The sequence below is a fragment of the Mytilus galloprovincialis genome, chromosome 9 (genome assembly GCF_965363235.1).
Source record: "Mytilus galloprovincialis chromosome 9, xbMytGall1.hap1.1, whole genome shotgun sequence".
Lineage (NCBI taxonomy): Eukaryota > Metazoa > Mollusca > Bivalvia > Mytilida > Mytilidae > Mytilus > Mytilus galloprovincialis.
This window is the reverse complement of record NC_134846.1, coordinates 4,767,379-4,787,170: the sequence shown is the minus strand read 5'-3', so window position 1 is coordinate 4,787,170 and position 19,792 is coordinate 4,767,379. Positions and strand designations below refer to the sequence as shown.

General features: G+C 30.8%; 1 protein-coding gene across 2 annotated transcripts in view; it reads left to right on the top strand.

The window, feature by feature from the left end:
* Window positions 1–7,784: 7,784 nt before the first annotated feature.
* Window positions 7,785–19,792, top strand: part of LOC143044290 (QRFP-like peptide receptor) — a 72,817-nt gene continuing 60,809 nt past the window's right edge. The window contains exon 1 of one of the 2 annotated variants that reach the window (XM_076216230.1): window positions 7,785–8,291. In XM_076216230.1, the coding sequence (XP_076072345.1) occupies window positions 7,797–8,291 (495 nt within the window). In that variant the 5' untranslated portion in view covers window positions 7,785–7,796. Of the gene's footprint in view, window positions 8,292–16,806; window positions 18,729–19,792 lie in introns of those variants that run through there. The other variant, XM_076216228.1, reaches the window with a different exon arrangement.

Here is a 19,792-nt window from a genome sequence, read left to right as displayed (position 1 = left end):
GCCTGAAATAGGGATATATAAAGTTAAGGGTTTTAAGCAAGGGAAATAACAATAATTTTTTGCATAATAATTCTGTGCCACATCACAAAATTTTGCTGGTGCGTTGTTGTTCTATCTTTTCGGGGAAAAGTAATAAATGTGTATACACCTTACACGGGTTCACACATACACACATGTGTATTATATTTACAGCATAAAAACAAAACTTTGATTAAAAAAATTGAAAAATGTTCAACACAAAAACATTTTCCTTTTTGAGAAAAAAAAATTAAAGATGAAAATTTAATATTTTCATTTTTCAATATTTAAAATCAAATTGAAAAATGCTCCACGTTTTAGCATTTTTCATTTTTCAATATTTTATGGCAAATTGAAAAATGCTTAAAGTTAGCAATTTCAATATTTTGTCCTTCAGAAGGAGATTGAAGTTTGTTTCGTCTCAAAAACAATCAAATTCAAATGTTTTAATTAATTCAAACTGTTGATCAGATGAAATCTTTTAAAGACAAACTTATCATTACTTTTAATATTATCCTCGTGAAATCAAATAATGTAATGTCATAAAAAATTACAAATTTCAATTCTCATAACGAAAATGATTTTTCAGAAGTGACTTCAACAGATGTTTGATACATTTATCAAACCAATTAATTTTAAAATTTGTAGAGTATTTTGCAAAATCTATTTGTTCAGCTTAAAATGAAAAATGTTTGGCGTAAATATACACGGTCTATGATGGAACTTGTCTATAAAAGTAACTTCTTTGTTGTGTAGGATTCTTAAATATCGAACTCTCTTGAATGTGTAAATTAAAGCCTATTTCACTGTCAGACAGGAAGCATTAACGCAAGCCTATCACAAATATAACAGTTACCTTTAATATCAGTTTAAATGATATTATCCACCCTATTGCTTATTTATTAATTTATTGATAGAAACATTTTCTACATAGCTAAACCATTATTAGTTTACACACATGTCTGATTTAATGAAACGGCGTTTTCATCTATCTGAGTTGTTAAATATTAATTTTGATATTTTTGATCTACAATATGTAACGTTGGTAGTAATGAAAAATGTATGGTTTAATACTTGTTCATAAAAGTTGAAAGCGAAACATAACTGTAAAATAACGTGAATTTAAATTTAAACGCATGATAAACTCACCATGGAAACAATCTGAATTGCATTACACATTTATTGAAAAAATATAGATTTATAAATGATGAATATCCTTTCATTTTATCCTGTGATAATAATGTGTCATTGGATGCAAACTGGCTTATCTAAAAGTCAACGTCTCAATATGTCAAGACCCTGGTCCATTGAATTATTGTATACACATTCTTTGTCCATCCCAAAACTGAATTTTGTAGTTTTCAATATATAAGGGAATGCACAATTAACAGGTAGCATCATCATAAACGAGCAATAACCTTCTTAAGATGTCGACTGACGATTTTGATAAGGTTTGACGTATTTGTATATATTGTCTTGTTGATTATTAATGCAATATATAGTTTCTGTCTATTGATTATAATTGTCAAGAAGGTATGCAAGCTGTATTTATAAAAGAGGGATGAAAGATACCAGAGGGACACTCAAGATTCGTCATTATTTACAGTTTGATATAAATAGAAGGTAGTTAGATTATGACATTTTGAAACATCTACCCGTATCCGATTTTTAATAAGGTGCAGAAAAATGAACAAATGATAAAGTCACTGATGTGTCTTATGTAGATGAAACGCGCGTCTGGTATACTAAATAGTAATCCTGGTACCTTTGATAACTAATAGTTTTCAGATTGTTATTCCTTTTTGATGATCGTTCTTTTGTGTCAATGGATAATTTATCGATTTAAAAAAAATACTACAAAAATGTCATGTGAGAATCATCATAAATATGAACATTTTGTAACAGTAAAATGTCGATGACATCAAACCATTAACACGTGAAATCATTAACAGATACTTTGTTTTAAGATAAACATATTATATTCCAATTAAAAGCCATAATGAACATAGGAATGCATTACAATGTAATAATAAATTAATTTGTTATTGAGAGACACAGATAATTTTGACAATCATATATACATATTGGAATACTCACCTTCATTTATTATCTTAAGTCACATCTAGATTTGACCATAGGGATATGTGTAAGAAAGCATAATAAAACATAGAACAATTAACACCTCAACTCATAAGAACGTCAACTACTTTAACACATACTTAAACAAACGAAGGAAAGAAACAAATTATGTGAGTCTATTATGTTGAGCTGATTGCCTTTGTCATGTTATCGAAGCTAGACATGAAACATATGACACCGTAATATTGGTATTAAAAGTTTGAATTTGTTTTGGCTCAATGTAGATAGATGAATTTTGTATATATACTTTTCGTTTGAATCACATTATACATTTATATACATTTCCTATCATATGTGGAATTCACTAGGTTTCTATCTTTTTTGTCTTATCATTTAATGTCTAAAATATAACATATTCAAGACACCTACATGTATTAAAATGTAAATGTGTTTAATATTACAAAAAACATGACTCAATTTTTAAAGCAAAAAGTTAAAAGTGTGTAAGTGTAAAAACAGCCCGCCCCGATCTCTTGTCAAATAATTATACACGCTGTTCGTCACTATGTCCATTTTAAATCACATTTAAGTACACAAGTCAAGTGTTTATGTATTGAAATATTTTGATTTGTACTCAAATGCACTTCCTTCAAAATCATTTGAATCAATCTGATTTTGCCAAAGTGGAATGAAGACCTATAGTAACTAATGTCTATGTAATTTGGTCTCTTGTGGAGAGTTGTCTCATTGACAATCATACAACATCTTCATATTATATAAACACCAAACATTCAGACATTGTATGTTTTAAAACACAAACAATAGGAGATATTTTTGTAGGAATGCATAGAAGAAGAAGTTTTTAAAAACCGTTTTATAATACTGGTATCTAGTTTCATACAACGAAAACATTTTCTTAACCATACACATGTAATTTAAAATTTGTAGTCATGTTTAGTTGAGTCGTGTAAGTTTAACATATACTTCCTCTCAATTCCAATTGGCTTGACCATTTGCTCCCCTCAATTTGAATTTGATCCTCTTTAGATTTTTAGGGTATCAACCTACTCCGATCGATTCAAAAACTTTTATAACTTTTTGCTCTAAAAATTGAGTCACGTTTTTTATCTGACCAGCCATAGATCTCGAACATAACTGAAGAGATGTTTATGTTTTTTAATTGCACATCTGGTACACGTTGGATAATATACCAATATAAGTAACACAAAATAAAAATAAGAAAAATCAAGTCAAAAAATAATCAACCATTTTCGTTATCAAAATAATAAATAGGAGGTCCCGTCTGCCGAGTCGTCTAAGTAGTGCACCTAGTGTATCATGTGTATCACTAGCCTGTCAAAACTTGTAAGTTCAAATCCATCACGTGGGTGGTCTGGTCGACTTAAATCTTAAGTGACTAGGATTGTTAGCTTTCCTACCAAAGTTATCTACCGATGTTCGATGGTTTGGGTAATCTGGATTCCTCCATAAATAAAATTCTGACCAGCCACTAAATACCACAATAATAATGATTGTTGCGTTAAAAACCAATCAATCAATCGATCAATCAATATTTCTCAATTGTTTATAATTCTACGCCAATTTAATAACAGATATTTTATTTGAGATAAAGCTTTTTATTGCAACAGAAGGGCCCATGTTGAATTAAAAAAAAACATTTTCAAGTGATTCTTTTTTTTTTGGTACAATTGAGAGACAAAAATAATTCTGACACTCATATATATAAGATATAGATATGATCACCTTTTGCTATAAAGATAAACAAAATAAAACAGCCAGACCAGAACCATTAGCATGACTGTGTGAATGTATGCATTAATAAAACAGAAAACAATCAACACGTCAACCTATTAAAACGTCATTACGTTAATACTTAAACACAAAAAAATGTACAAACAAATTGTGTCGAAATCTTTTGTTTTCTTTTGTCATGTAATCTCAGCTAGACATGAAGACGTAATATTGGATGTAAAGTTGATTGTGCTTCGGCTCAATGAATATGGGTGAAGTTTATAAACTTTTTGTGCGTTTCTCAACACAAAACAAGGAATGACAATTCTGTCTAGACTTTAAATACTAGAGCTCAGAAACATCATGTCGCTTTATATTATTAAACATTTTATGCGATATACAGGATTTTCTTGTATATCTGTCTGTGTTTGTTTAATTATTTAATGTCTCAAGCATTACATAGTATTTATTATTTACGAAAAAATAATCTCTATTTAAAGCAAACTAGAACAAATCCGCGAAATCCCGGGCTTTTAGAGCGTAGACCAAAATATGTAAATTGTTGAAGGATGAATTTTTGTAAAAAATTTTATTACTGGAGAATTTCAGGGACAAAACAAATTTTAAGCCATTCCCCTTTTTTCAAAGTTTTCTGTTAATTTCAATTATTTTCCACGTTTTTTTCATATGTACTTGGGGACAGGACACTTTTAAAGCCCTCCCCTTTTTCCTAATTCCGTTTCTGTTTCTGATAATTATTTTGCGTTTTTCTGTACACTATGAACATACATATTATACTATTATACAAGAAGAGGGATTGTAGTTACGACGTAAAGAGCATATCCGATAGCATTTGTGAAACGGTTATTCCTTAACAGTCAACCAACTCGTGATGGCGTCCGTAAAATTTACAAAGTGACGATTTCAACTTCACAATTTGGAACTATTAATTTAATAGCTTCCATGTGAGCAGCAACCCTCTATAAATAAAGTGTATTTGCTAGAGACTCTATATAATATATCAGTGACCGCCGTGTATATCAAAATTTAAATCAATAGTAAATAGCATATGTACTTTATTTTCAGGATGCGTATGCATGATCATAAGAGTATAGTATAATATACATACTGAGTCTCGTGTTTGATCATAGTGTACAGAAAAACGCGAAATAATTGTCCTGTCCCCCAAGTATTTATGAAAAAAATATCAGTTATTTAAAACAGTCATAAACACAACTCTAGTCGATAACTTAAAAGTCCGTCCGATGACGGAAACAATATTCGGACGTCTTTATTTTCCTTTTTCTCCAGAAATAACCAAAAACTGAATACTCACAAGCACGGATGACACATGCGACTATGCATGGTACCCAAAGGACACAGATACATGATGATTAATTTATTGTGGAAGGAAGAGAAATGACACACAAAATGAGGTTTTCTCAGTTAATAGTACAGATGTATAAAAATCAAATCTGTGTTTCATAGAATAGAACAATAACACCTCTCACTCTAAACATTTGGTTTGGAAGTTCAGTGGTTCTTTAACAATATGCATCGTTCAATTATCTTAATTACCCTGCATTTCAACCAAATATTTATTGAATATATGTAGGTTCTACAAGGTGGGTCGTTTGGTTTAAAGGGCAGGATTGTCAGTTTTCCTACCGAAGTTTGATGGTCAATCTTGAAATCCCCCCCTTATGAAAAATGTCTCGTTTCGAAATAGAACAATAAGGATGACAGTGGTGACACTGATGCTTAATATCAGTAGGATAAACGCCGTACGTCATGATATTTGTTACATTAATGTACACAAGTCAAGGGTTTATGTAAAATAAGTTGATATGTACTCACATTCACTTCCTACGTATTCATTTTAAATGAATTAATTTAATATTCCCTAGAGAAATATGTTTGTCCTTGTTAAAAATTAATATCGTGCCGTAGAACTATTCAAACTATCGGGAATCATACTTTGACAGCAATAATTTTGATCATCTATAGATTAAACAAGAATGCAGCAAAACAATTTTAAAACGGATAACGGATATCACACAGAGTAAAATAAATCATGTGCAGTCCTAATTCCAAGACGATGCATTCTGTATGTATCTCACTCTTCTCGTCTGGCAGATTTGTATACACCCCGCATATGATAATACAGCGTCTTTATTATTTTGCGGAACCTGCATGTATTTAATAATTATTTGTTTGAATTGCAATGTAATTACGATATTTGCAAAAATCACTATGTAAAAGAACCACTTAACTTCCATAACATTGACCTTTACCTTATACGAATATCAGTATGACCCAAAATGACATTGCCATTTTTTTTAAATCTTTATTTCTTTCAAACCTACAAAATTTAATCGAACTAATTTTTGTATGCATCGATTTATTAGGGCGTAATAAAAATATGTGTTATGCAGTGTGATGTTTCTAATATACCACACAAAAGGCATTACTATGCATCTATGAGATACGATAGGTATTTACATGTTGTGTTTCATTTGCTTACAAATCCAACCAAATACAATTTCGATTGATTCTGTGATAAATATTTCCAATTATAAATCTTAATTGAGATATTTCTATAATCAATAATTTAAGACAGAAACTGGTTAATAATTTATATAGTTGTTCTACGAATGATATCTTGGTTTAACTCAGTTTGTATTCATCTAATTAAGAAAAAACTAAACTCGGACGGTCAGATGTTCTTTTTGTCCACCTCCGACACTCCCACCGCCCCAAAAAAATCAGCAACCAACAGACAAACAAACAAAACAAAACAAAACAAAATAACATGTGTATCTGATCATGATATAGAGCGTCACTGGCTTTTCTTTGACTTCAAGATATTAATTATTATTTCAATATTATTGCTCAATGTTCTATCCCCTCCCCTAAATATTTATGAAACATTTGCTACTGGAAATTAAGCAAACTAAACAGTACTTTCACTTTATGTGTTCTGATAATTATAAACCTCTACAGAAGAACAAATCCTTTTGCACGACAACAAATGCAATTGGCATAAAAAGAGACAATTCCGGTAAAAGAAAAGGGCTATAATGTAACTATTATAGCCATGTCAGGTGGCATCCGATGTCAGGAAGTTTTTATCGTTTAATTGACCACTCTGTGGTTGCTACTGCTAATAATTATCCTGCGTCGAACGTTTTATGATAATACTGAGTTTATTTAATTGGTTTTTGTACTTTTTCAATGGATTCCGTAATAAAGTACCGAGATTTTATCCAATAAATTCCCATACGTATTCGTCATCATGTATGGTGACATTGTCTATAATAGTCTATTTAAATATACATGAACATGATGAAACAAGCTATCATATCAATCAGTTAAGTATCTCAAATACAATTGCGTTTATATATGTAAATTAAATGGTTTCTGGTAACAAAGTGAGGAATCTAGTCCTATAAATGCTGATTTCTAAAAATGTTTTGAAGTTCTGAGTGGGATTTTAGTCTTTATATCTGTCGCAATTGTAAGTGTCATGGGAATACTTTGTATTTTGTTTAATAATACGTGTAGTTTCAGCACTTCGGAGAACAAAGTAAATAATGCTTGAAGCCAATAATGCGTTTGAAAGTTCGCTAACTACCGCAATAGATCACTTTGATAGTCCAGATACACGCAAAATGTAACGTATTAAGTACATATATATACTAAGTTAATTATTAAGTATCTAAACCAAAATGGAAGAAAACTCAACTAGAAATTCAACCAGTTTTTTTGCTCGGGTATCAAATCCAAAACTTGACATCGAAGCTTTGACTGGACTGATACTTTTATATTCGCTAACAACTCTGTTGTCCATAATAGGGAATATATTCGTCATTATAGTGTTTAAAAATGGAAACCGGTCCCGGACGGATTTGCGGCCTTTTCTGATTAACTTAGCTATAGCTGATCTTATGATGGCTCTGTTTTGCATGCCCTTTACATTTGCCGATGCTGTTTTCGGTACATGGATATTTTTGAAGGAATTATGTCCGGTTGTTCTTTTTGTTCAGATGATGTCTGTGGCGGCAAGTGTTTTTACAAATATGGCGATCGGAATCGACCGATTCTTGGTTGTTATGTACCCTCTTCATCACCGTTTTACGCTTCAACGATACAAGTATGTGATGATTGCCATTTGGGTAAGTTCCGTTAGTTTCGGGTCTGTTCAACTTATTGTTGCAAGGACTACTACAATGAATTCCGGATTACTGAAATGTGACGAGGTCTGGTCTTCACCGTATTCGAGAAAAGTGTATACCATTTTCATTCTGTTATTTACTTATATTATACCACTGGTGATTTTAGCTGTGACTTACACAATTGTTGCATTTCTCCTATGGAAAAGAACATCTCCGGGAAATAAAGATCGTTACAGGGATTATCTGCAGTGCCGTTCAAAGATTAAGGTAAAACAAATTACATTTGTCAGATTATCTCCATTATTAACATTATGGCAACTTTGACCCAGTTATGCAAAACAGACAAAAGACGGCCAGACCAGCTTATAAAGTATATCATGTATCTTATAATTTAGGCATTTTGTATAAAGGAAAACAAAATGTCATTCCTTTTGATTTCCATTTATTCCGTTGTAATGACATCTTAGTGGGTATAAACATACCCTTTAATCATATACAGGTAATTAGTTTGGTCAAATGTTTCATGTCATAGAAGTATATTTGAAGCAAATTCAAGGCAGATTTTCAGATGTCACGGTAAAATGACATGATTTGTCTCTGTTACAACGCTGATAATAGTACAACATTTTCCCGTAACATATTTTACTTAAGAGTTGAACACATAAATTTTAAATGCATGTCATTTACTCACAACTGCGGAAGACGGTTATGGCCATATCGATAATATCGATAAAAAAAAAGTTTGTCGAAATTCAAGCATATTGTTTCTTGAATATGCCCTGAACCGGCATCTGTTTATAACTCAGCCTTTATTGAATAGCTTTCTTTTAACCATACGATTTACTATTAGTACATGTACTACCATAGAGCTAGTTATGATTTAAGAACTATGTCCATAGAGATGTACTTCAACACAAAATTAGGTCCAACGTGTAATTTTACTCAGAATGAATCCTATATATGAAGACATGCGCAATCCTCATAAAATATCTTCAAAGTTAAAATAATGAAGGAATAACATGTTCCTTGTTTTCCAATGTTTTGTCATTCGTAGCATGGTGAAATGTGTTTCATTCTTTTAAGATAGTACTCAAAAAGTAAATTTTTGGTAAGTTTTGAATGAGGAATTCATGATTTAATTGACAATCATCGTATACATGTATATGTGTAACCTGCATATGTGAACATAGATGACTGTGTTCCATTTGTCGTAGCCACATTTCAGTTCTCCTGCAAACTTATAATCTAAATGTTTATATTATATTTATGGACGACACAAGGAGCGACACTACTTCGAATTAAATTATAAGGAATGAATAATATTGTGTTTCTATCTGCCCTCTTAATAATGCATACTTTTACCCACTACGCGGGTCATTCAGTGGGCACCACATTTTATGTTATATCTCCATCGACAGAAAAACAATATAACAGTCATTTCTCAAATATATTTATGAAGATGACTGATGTACCGATATTTTGACTATTTTATTTATGACGTTTGTTTAGTTCACACATCATTATATATATAACGAAATTTGATGAGTCTGTCAACAAGGTGAGAGGTTTAGCGCTATAAAACCAGGTTTAATCAACCTGTTTCTGCATTTGAAAATGCCTGTACCAAGTCAGAAATATGACAGTTCTTGTCCATTCGTTTTTTATGTATTTTGTCATTTGATTTTGGCATGTGATTATGGACTTTCCGATTATCTTTTCCTTTGAGTTCAGTATTTTTGTGATTTTACTCTGTCCTTATTGATTATAATAACTACTGAAGAATAGATGTCAAGAAAATAAATCGCACCCTGTTCTAAGAATAATTAGGTATTGAAGTCGTTGACCATATTGGCATACATTCAAATTGGCAATTGACAGCAAATTACAAATGTAATAATCATGTGTAAATTACTAATAAATAATAAAGTTTGATATAACAGGAGAAAAAATCATACAAATTATGTTTGAAGACTGTAAAACAACAAAGTAATGGCCTATACAAATTCAAAGTGTCGAGTATTAGCCAGTATTTACCGGTATTTACCGATTTGGACAACACAGTTTGTTTCATAACCTTGTAAATATGTCAACACAATCTCATGAATATATATTGGGAACACCCTAAAATATAAGAAAAAAATGAAACATCAACAATCTTATGTATACAGATAGAGCATTTTGGAGGTTTATTTAAGAATTGTTTAAATTAACCGGGAACTGTATTTGCATAACAACACTTACATTTTTTTGACAATTTACTGTTTTAACAAAATCCCTACATGGAAATATTCATTTCGTTCTATTTAAAGAAGACTTTAAAAAAGAACATAACAAGTAATCAATAAAATAGGTCCAGCAAATTGGATAAATAACAAAAGGAGTGTAATCAATGAATTTTTAAAAAGAAGAAACGTTAAAGTATTTCGCCTTTAAAGCAGCAGCGGTCATATAGGCGGTATTTAATTGAACCCAAGATGATCTGATCTATAAATGTTTTTTTATTACATTTGTATCATGTATTCGAAATATGTATGCTTCACAAACATAATCCCAACGGTATATACAAAGTCAGAAAAAGACACCAAGGTAAAATTAAATCGAGGATGCAGAGTAAGACAATTAACTCAATGGCAAAAAATAGATAAACACGAAGAGACACACACACAACGGTCAACAAAACACTTTTGCGTCAGGAAACTTAACATTTAGCTATAATAACCCACCAACTTGAAGACAGGAGGCTCAGCTGTTCTTAAGGAGTCTTACATATTTCATTTTAAAATAGTAGCACCAATCATGTTGCCAATGTTACATTAAAAATTCGATAATAAATTAAAATTTTATACTAAAATATATATATTTTGAAGTCCATTTAATGTACGTACACTATGCATACAGTTTGTACACATCAACCCTGTGTCACAATTTTGTTCGACTTTTCAAAGCAATTTAACTGAATCGCATACATGTATGCCTTTTCAAATACACAGACTAAAGGTATCAAATGATAACGGAAGGATAATTGCAATTTAATAATTATATATTATTGGACATTTTCAAGTCGATGGAAGAGGGATAATCCATACATGGTACAATATAAAGCATCCTTGATTTAAAAGTCTTTTATGTTTAAAATGAGATGGTCTCACTATATAATTCGTTGCATATCTAATTACTATATATTTTACTACCTGTTCAGATCCTTTGAAGAATTTACTAATTCAGGTATGAATTGTCTTATCAAATGAAACCGACTGAGAAGCATTTCATAAAGTGGCATAGCATTAGCCAATCGTTTTATCACAAATATAGATAATTGACGAAGGGTGAATATATATAAGAAATGTTTTTATGGTCTGAATAAAAGTAGAATTTTGTATCAAGCTTTAAATCGGTTGTATTATCTATAAAGCTTTAATGTGTAGGACTGATTGTTCAAATATTCATCCCTGGCCAAATATACTAATTTGCAAGGTGTATAACTATGCTGAAGTGGTATAATTGTCAGTGCATAATTAATCACCGAAAACTATTGCTAGTCTAGTAATGTAGATATCCAACTTCAATACATGGATACGTTTTTTCTCACGTTACATGTATCACAATAGTGTGTTCATATCATCAATCCAAATGAACTTAAACTATAATAACTTCACATGCATCTATCAACAGACACTAGAGGAAATACAATTAAAAAACTTTACGACAAATTAGAAACTTCATGATTTCAGTTTTCACGCGTCGAAAATCCTTCCCTTAATACAAAATGTAAGTTTTGGGCTGTAATATTTTGGGTATCAATGTTTTTTTGTGATAATGGTTTGGGTATCAATTTTTTGGGTATTGATGTGTTGGGTTTCAAAGTTTGGGTTTCAAAAGATATATGAAGATGTGGTGTGAGTGCCAATGAGACAACTCTCCATCCAAATAGCAATTTTAAAAAGGTAAACCATTATAGGTCAATGTATGGCCTTCAACACGGAGCCTTTTTTGTTTTGGATATCAATGTTTTGGGTTTCAATGTTTTCGGATTTTTAAATGTTTTGAGTATCAATGTTTTGGGTATCATGGTTTTGTGTTTTAAAGTTTTGGATTTCAATGTACGTTTATAAATATAGATGTCACTTCTCAAGAGTGTATGTCCACTACAGAGACAACACCAAAGATGTTAGAATAACACAAGACAAAAGGTACATGTACATCTAAATGGGACATGAATTATCTTTCCAGCTCAATCAGGGTTATGTTAAAGCTTAACTTATATTATCTCAATAGGCGTGTTAGGGTGGGATATAAATATCGTGCTGATGATAAATATATATGATTGTTTATTGTTGATTTTTTTTAAGGAGGTCGGGAAAGGGGTTTGTTATATTACAAAGAAATTGAAATTAGTTTTGACATTATTGCTAAAAGAGGGACGAAAGATACAACTGATCTAAAATAAACTGACAACGCCATGGCTAAAAATGAAAAAGACAAACAGACAAACAGTAGTACACATGACACAACATAGAACACTAAATAATAAACAACAGGAACCCCACCAAAAACTAGGGGTGATCTCAGGTGCTCCGGAAGGGTAAGCAGATCCTGCTTCACATGTGGCACCCGTCGGGTTGCTTATGGGATAACAAATCCGGTAAATAGTCTAATTGGGTAGATAACATTCATGAAAGGGAAGGGGATTGTAGTTACGACGTAAGGAACATATTCGATATCGTTTTTGAAACGGTTATTCCATAACGCTCAACCAACTCGTGATGGCGTCCGTAAAATTTACGAAGGGATGATTTCAACTTCACCATGTTGAACTCTTGGTTTAATAGCTTCCTTGTGAGCAGCAACCCTCTATCAAGAAAATCATAATAGGAAATGCAAGAACGGGAATTTCGTATCAATTGGGAGATATATACCCCGTATGCAGGTGCTGCTGGAATGTTACTACTTAGAAATGGAAAGTTCACAATTGGAAAGCTGAAATAATCTCTTTTGTGAATAAGTGTTAGAGCAGTTTAATTTAAAAATGTCCTCATGTGAATGTATTCTCAATTCTTCTGTCTTCCGACACAGTATGATGGCCGGAAAATAATTAAAAAAACATGTATTACAAAAACGTCAGCAAAAATGACTGATAAATGTTTATTTGATATATAAGTTAAGCAACATTTGCATTTCGATTAAAACAGTGTTCATGAATAATTTAATTTTGAATGTGACGCGTCTTTTGATTAGCTGACAGTGTTTTGTCTGTCAGCTCATAGACATAATTATGTCATGTGAACGTGACGTCACCAAGTTTTTTTAATGATTTACCCCGTCTTAAAATGAAATTTAGAATTGAATTATAAGGAATGACTGTAATAATTTTTCTGTCTATTCGGAATAACATAAATAATGTGGTGCTTATTTTGAAATAACACGCTTCGCAGTTTATTTAGTGTCCACCACATATTTTATGTTATTTCTTTATAGACATAAAAAATATTACAGTAATTCCTTAATTTAAAAAATGACAAACGAGATATGAAAGGAATGTTGTAACTGTCTACTCTATTGATATGCATAGCATTTAAGGGTGTGATTCTATCAAATTTACTGACAAAAAAGAACAACAGAAAAAATAGTAGTTAATTATTTCCATTTTGAATAGTTTTCTACAGAACTGCTCTTGTTTTTATTGGACAATTTTTAATTATGCCTTTCTATAATCTAGAATTCCTTTGTATCTTTTGAAATACATATATTAAGTATTCTTCGGGACATTATAACGAGTTAGAAAAATCAAGATATTACCAAACTTATCGAATTTTAACACGAGAAGCAGCATCCCTCTGTCCTGGGAATCACTTCCTATTATTTTGATTTTAGAGTGTGGATCGCCTACTTATATTTAGTTTTATGAAATCTTAATGTATTGTTGACCGTCCATATTGTCAAATGGTTTGATTTGTCTTTTCTGTAAATGTTGTCCTGTTATGTAATGTAGAATTTCTAATGAAAGATATGATATTAAAAACAGAAGTGATTCCTTCTACCTGTTTGTAATATGTTCGTTGCCCTGATTGGTAAAGAGACTTTTCCTCCTATGTAATTATATGTAAATATGAATTGCAAACAACTGCATTTGTTTTTTTTTTATTAGTGCTTGGTCGATAACATTTCCCCCGAAAAAGAACAACTGTTTACAGCTTTCCAATTCCAAATGCGCAAAATAAACAAACAAAAATATAAAGTGTCTTTAGTAAATGTCTTGTCAGTGCGTTTTTGAGTTGCAATAACGTAGTGACTATACTGACCTTGCGAGACCCTCATTGGTAGTCAAGATCGTTAAACTAACATCTAGTGGTATATAACTATCAATTAAGGATTAAAGTTTATTGCAAGGACGAGCATTGTTTTAAATTTAATTAATTTCCCATCATATAACAATAAACACTAAGAAACTAAACAGTTATTCAGTTGAAGAACCATCAAACATAATTATTTTTCTCAATGGTTAACAATTTTTGTGATAAAACAGCAGACCACTTGAGAATACTTATCAATGTTAAGAAGAGCATGAACTTTCAGATAACCTCTGAACTTGCTTTATGTGCAGACAAATAAATAGTTTAGTTCCTGATTAAAAGAGTTATGATCGATTAAAAGAATTATGATCGATTAAAAAATAATCTTTATTGTTTGTTTCTCCTAATTGGTATGGTTTTTACTTATTGTAAAAGGCCATAAAGTGACCTATATTTGCTTCATTGACCCTCATTTTGTCCCAAGTTCTGGTTGTCTTATTGAAATCATATCATCTCTTCTTATTCTGTATTTTAAATTTAAAAAAAATAGTTTGCAACATTTTGCATGTTATAACTTACTGATCTCAATTCATTACACAAGGCAAAATGAAGAACATTCAATACGTAGAAAATGTTATATAGCTTTAAATTTGCTATATCACTCCCTGTACTAACTCGAGACCCCGATATAATCCCGACAGCGTTTCTCGATATATAACATTGGTTTGGGGTTGATACGATGGTTATATTGAAAAATCCGTATCATATACTAGTACACTAAATCATGTACTTGAAAAATATGTTTTTATCCTAATGGAGATCAACATAACTTGAGCAACTGCGACTGATATCGATATCATCATGGATAGCTGATACCGAACATTTACTACCATGAAAACGACATCATAATATTGCAAGTGAATTGAAATTGAATACGTAAATTTCACAATCGCCTGGCGTGCTCTGCAGTTCAAATATCAATAATCGAGAATATCTCCAGAGCACAGGTCACATATGTGCAAGTGGATATTCAGCAATCACCCTTCTTCAAGCAATCTACCAAATACATAAAAAACATAAATACATGTTTGTCATGTTAAAATAAATTGTATTATTATAAAAAAAAAATAATAATCAATAATCTACAAATTTGTATGAAAGAAATTTAAAACAAATGAACATTTCATATGTATTTACAACATGATGTTGATATCTGAGTAAATTCAGATGCATGACGTCGACAAACAGTCATTAATGAAACTAATATTTAAAATAATGGCGTCACTAATATGTCTATTCTTTGTTATAACGAATTGTGAAATGCAATAGCAAAACAAATAAATTCTTGACATTTATATTCAATAATGTATGTTTTATATACGTAAAGATGTATTACACTATTTGATTAAGAAATGACTGTAATATTTTTTCTGTCTATGAAGAAATAACATAAAAAATTTCGTGCACACTGAATAACGCGCGTAGCGGGTTATTTAACAGTGTGCACCGATTTTTTTATGTTATTTCGAATAGACAGAAAAAATATTACAGTCATTTCTTATAATTTAATTCTAAAATCCATTTTAACCAAGAAAAAACGTTGATGACGTCACGGTCACATGACTAAATTATGTCTATGGGCTAATAACAAAATAACGTCAGCCAATCAAACAACGCGTTGCACCCAAAATTAAATTATTAAACATTAATTTAGTAGTTGAATACAACATATGCTTTATCTTCAGTATAAATTGAATGATACATTTATATATAATACCTTAAATCGTACTAACAGTTGATTTAACCTTTTTTGACAGTTTTTATAATCAATCGACGCTATTGTAATAACTCAAATAATATGACTTTAATAATATTATAACATTTCTCAAACATTGCAGTAGGAACGTTCCTAACTTTTAAATTAGTTATTACTATGCATATCCTTTTTTATACTTTATTCTAAAAGCAAAACAGCTTATATGTGATGTAAGGTGTACTTTTGTTTGTCTGTTTGTCTTTTTCATTTTTAGCCAAGGCGTTGTCAGTTTATTTTCGATTGATGAGTTTGACTATCCCTCTGGTATCTTTCGTCCCTCTTTTATAGGATACATAATGATAATTATTTCATAAGCACCAATAATAAGAATTTTTACAAAAAAATCCTCAATTACACAATATATAAAATATAAAAATATAAAGGTGTACATGTACTCAAATATATTACAGAATACGATGTACGAAATATAGTTTCATTGTTTACAATTACCTTATATTTAATTACTCTACCATAACATCTCAAGGGACGTTAATTTACTTATGAGGTTAAATTACTATTGATCATTTAAACGATACTGTATTAAAAATGTAACCAATAGCTCAATGGTCACCTACTCTCTAAATAAATATGACCTTTTGTTCACTTATTTATAATTCATTCATTCATTCATTTATTCATTGAGTCGTGTTACAAAAGTGTAAGTGTTTAAAAAAGATTTGCTAACGAAAATCTTTTTGAATTAAAGCTTAGCAAGAATGATTGATATTCTTGAAATAAAAGTTTCTTAAATTGAAATAAATCGACTTTACAACAACGGAGAAAGTGATTTAAATTATAACACAAATGTCTGTTAAACGTATAATAAAATGACTAATTAATTGGAAAACTACATTTACTTTATTCTTAATATTGCATACGACACTAAACATATTACTTCAACAATTTATTTACACGGAGCTACATCGTTTGTGACAGGAATGGGGAGCAACAATACAAAACTGGCACAAAGATATACAAAACGCTTTTAAGATTCGGATCAAACAAGAAGATTGGATGAGAGACAATTCTACAGCATATGCTTTATGCATTGAATTCATAAGTGAGATAATCATTATCATATTAGTTATACCAAGATAATTTTATCATCTTTAGTGTTAATTACTATGTAGTTTTAGATTAACGTTTTATTGCTATATTCGTTAGTATAACCTGCTCTTGAAATAATTGGAAATAACGAGAGTAATGGAAACGTAGCAAAAAAGGTGTAAAGGTTTACAGTTTAATACATAGTTTGTAAAATATAATGGAAACTGTTCAAAGTAACAAAAAAGACTTCTCGTTTAAACTTCGCAACATACATTTGCATTCGTAATAGCTGGCTGTTGATTCAATTTGTAAAACATTATAAGATACGACACTCAACGAGGAAATTCAACTTTACAACAATCGTCGACTTAAATTCAAATTACTATGACATTGTAATACGAGTTTAATATTAGATTCTAGGATTGTGATTTAATTCAGGACTTCAGACAATCAACTGGTACTTTATATTAATCAACGATTTATCAGATAAGAGTTTTACTATTCTGATGGCTGAAAGATTGTTGAAATTATCCAATAGGAGTGAAGTAAGAATTAATTGTTATCAGACAAGATTCTACTCCGATCAATTTCCATGGAAGCACGTGAGCTAGTTAACGTCTTCAATGACTTAATCAATGACATTTTATAAATATATATCAATATTTAATAATCATACTGATCCCTCTGACGACATAGAATTGATACATGTATGCAAATAAGGACAGACTTTGTCGAAAGAAAATATTGGAAACTTATGAAGTCTTTGGAAAGCTTTGAATAAGTAGTGCAGAACTTAAAGTCAAGCGAAAGAAATAAATGCACTTTCCTTTCTTAAAGATGGATACAAATTTGACAAAAAATTCAACAATTATTTATACACAGATCACAACACCTAAACTAGATCAAGGACCTTTAGTTGGATTAATAGTTCTATATTCCTTAACTACTCTACTTTCTCTGGTTGGCAACATATTTGTTGTGATTGTTTTTAAAAAAGGTAAAAGGTCAAGGACTGATTTGAGACCTTTCCTTATTAACCTTGCACTTGCAGATCTTTTGATGGCTGCATTTTGCATGCCTTTCACCTTCGCGGACGCTATATTTCGTACATGGATATTTTCTGAAGTGTTTTGTCCATTAGTTCTTTTTATCCAAATGTTGTCGGTAGCGGCAAGTGTTTTCACAAATATGGCGATAGGAATAGATAGATTTCTTGTCGTCATGTTCCCATTAAAACATCGGTTTACTCAAAAACGATACAAATATGTTATTATATCAATTTGGATATGTTCTACGTCATTAGCTTCGGTACAATTTTTCGTAGCACGAGCAATCACTTATGAACCGGGCTATCTTGTTTGCCAAGAGGTCTGGCCAAATACATATTCTAGGCGCGTATACACCGTTATACTTCTTTTGTTTACCTACATTATTCCTTTATTCATTTTGACAATAACGTATTCTGTAGTTGGATTTTTACTTTGGAAAAGAACAACACCAGGAAACAGGGATCATTATCGTGATTTCTTGCAATGGAAGTCAAAAATAAAGGTAAGATTGTCATAAATTGTCCCCTTTTTGGACCTTATTGGGGTCTGGGTGGAAAGTACATCATGTTTTGTAATTTAAATATTTATTTTTCTATTCTATTCGTAAGATTATTCTCTAATCCTGATATTTCAGGGCCCAATTATTCATTCTTTTGCTTGTTGGTAATATACCGGAGGGGGGAAGCATGTTTCGCTATTATTGTTTCTCAAATGTTTCGCGCGCAATATAACATATACTCAGATTATTCATTATCAAAATTGGTCTATCACTGTATCATTTTCTTAATTGTAAAATCATCCCACAACTCAAAACTATATTTCTACTATAAAAGCTCCAAAGAAGTTAACGATTAACTTCTCGAATCTTCACTTGCTTTCAAATAATGTTAAAGTATAAACTTTGAACCCACTAATTGTCATCACTCTCGCATGTGCAAGTACAATTCGTACTTAAATTGTCGCGAATATGTGAATTACGGATCTTTTCATAATATAAATGTATGAAAAATATGGAAAAATCGCAAAAATTAAGTGATGCTAATTTTCCAGTAAGAGAAAGTACACAACGCGAAATTAGTAAAGTCAGAAATAAGTTAGTTTACAGTAATTTACACGCATCTGCAATAACAGTTACCTATATATCAAACGAATTTAAGAATCAAAGTACATCTAAAACATCAAATTTGCTCCTTGTGTTAAAAAGAAATCCATTACCAATTTATACTTTGAAGAAATCGTTATTGTTTCCAAAGATGTGTCATTTATGCTGAAATATAACAAAAAAACATAATTGCCCTAATTCTTTTAATTGGAATTCCTTAATGCGTTTAGAATCATGTGATATACTATGGATTAATTTTTTTTCCGTCGGTATCAATTTCTTGGATTGCTGAAAACTTGCATATTCGTGGATATTTGATGTCGTGGTTTTGCCAATCTCCGTATACACATCCTATTAAAAATATTCGTTTAACATTTGAATTCGCGGTTCATCTGTACCCACGAAACCAAAGAAAATTGGTATCCAACAAATAATAATGAATCCACAGTAAAAGGAATGAAGAA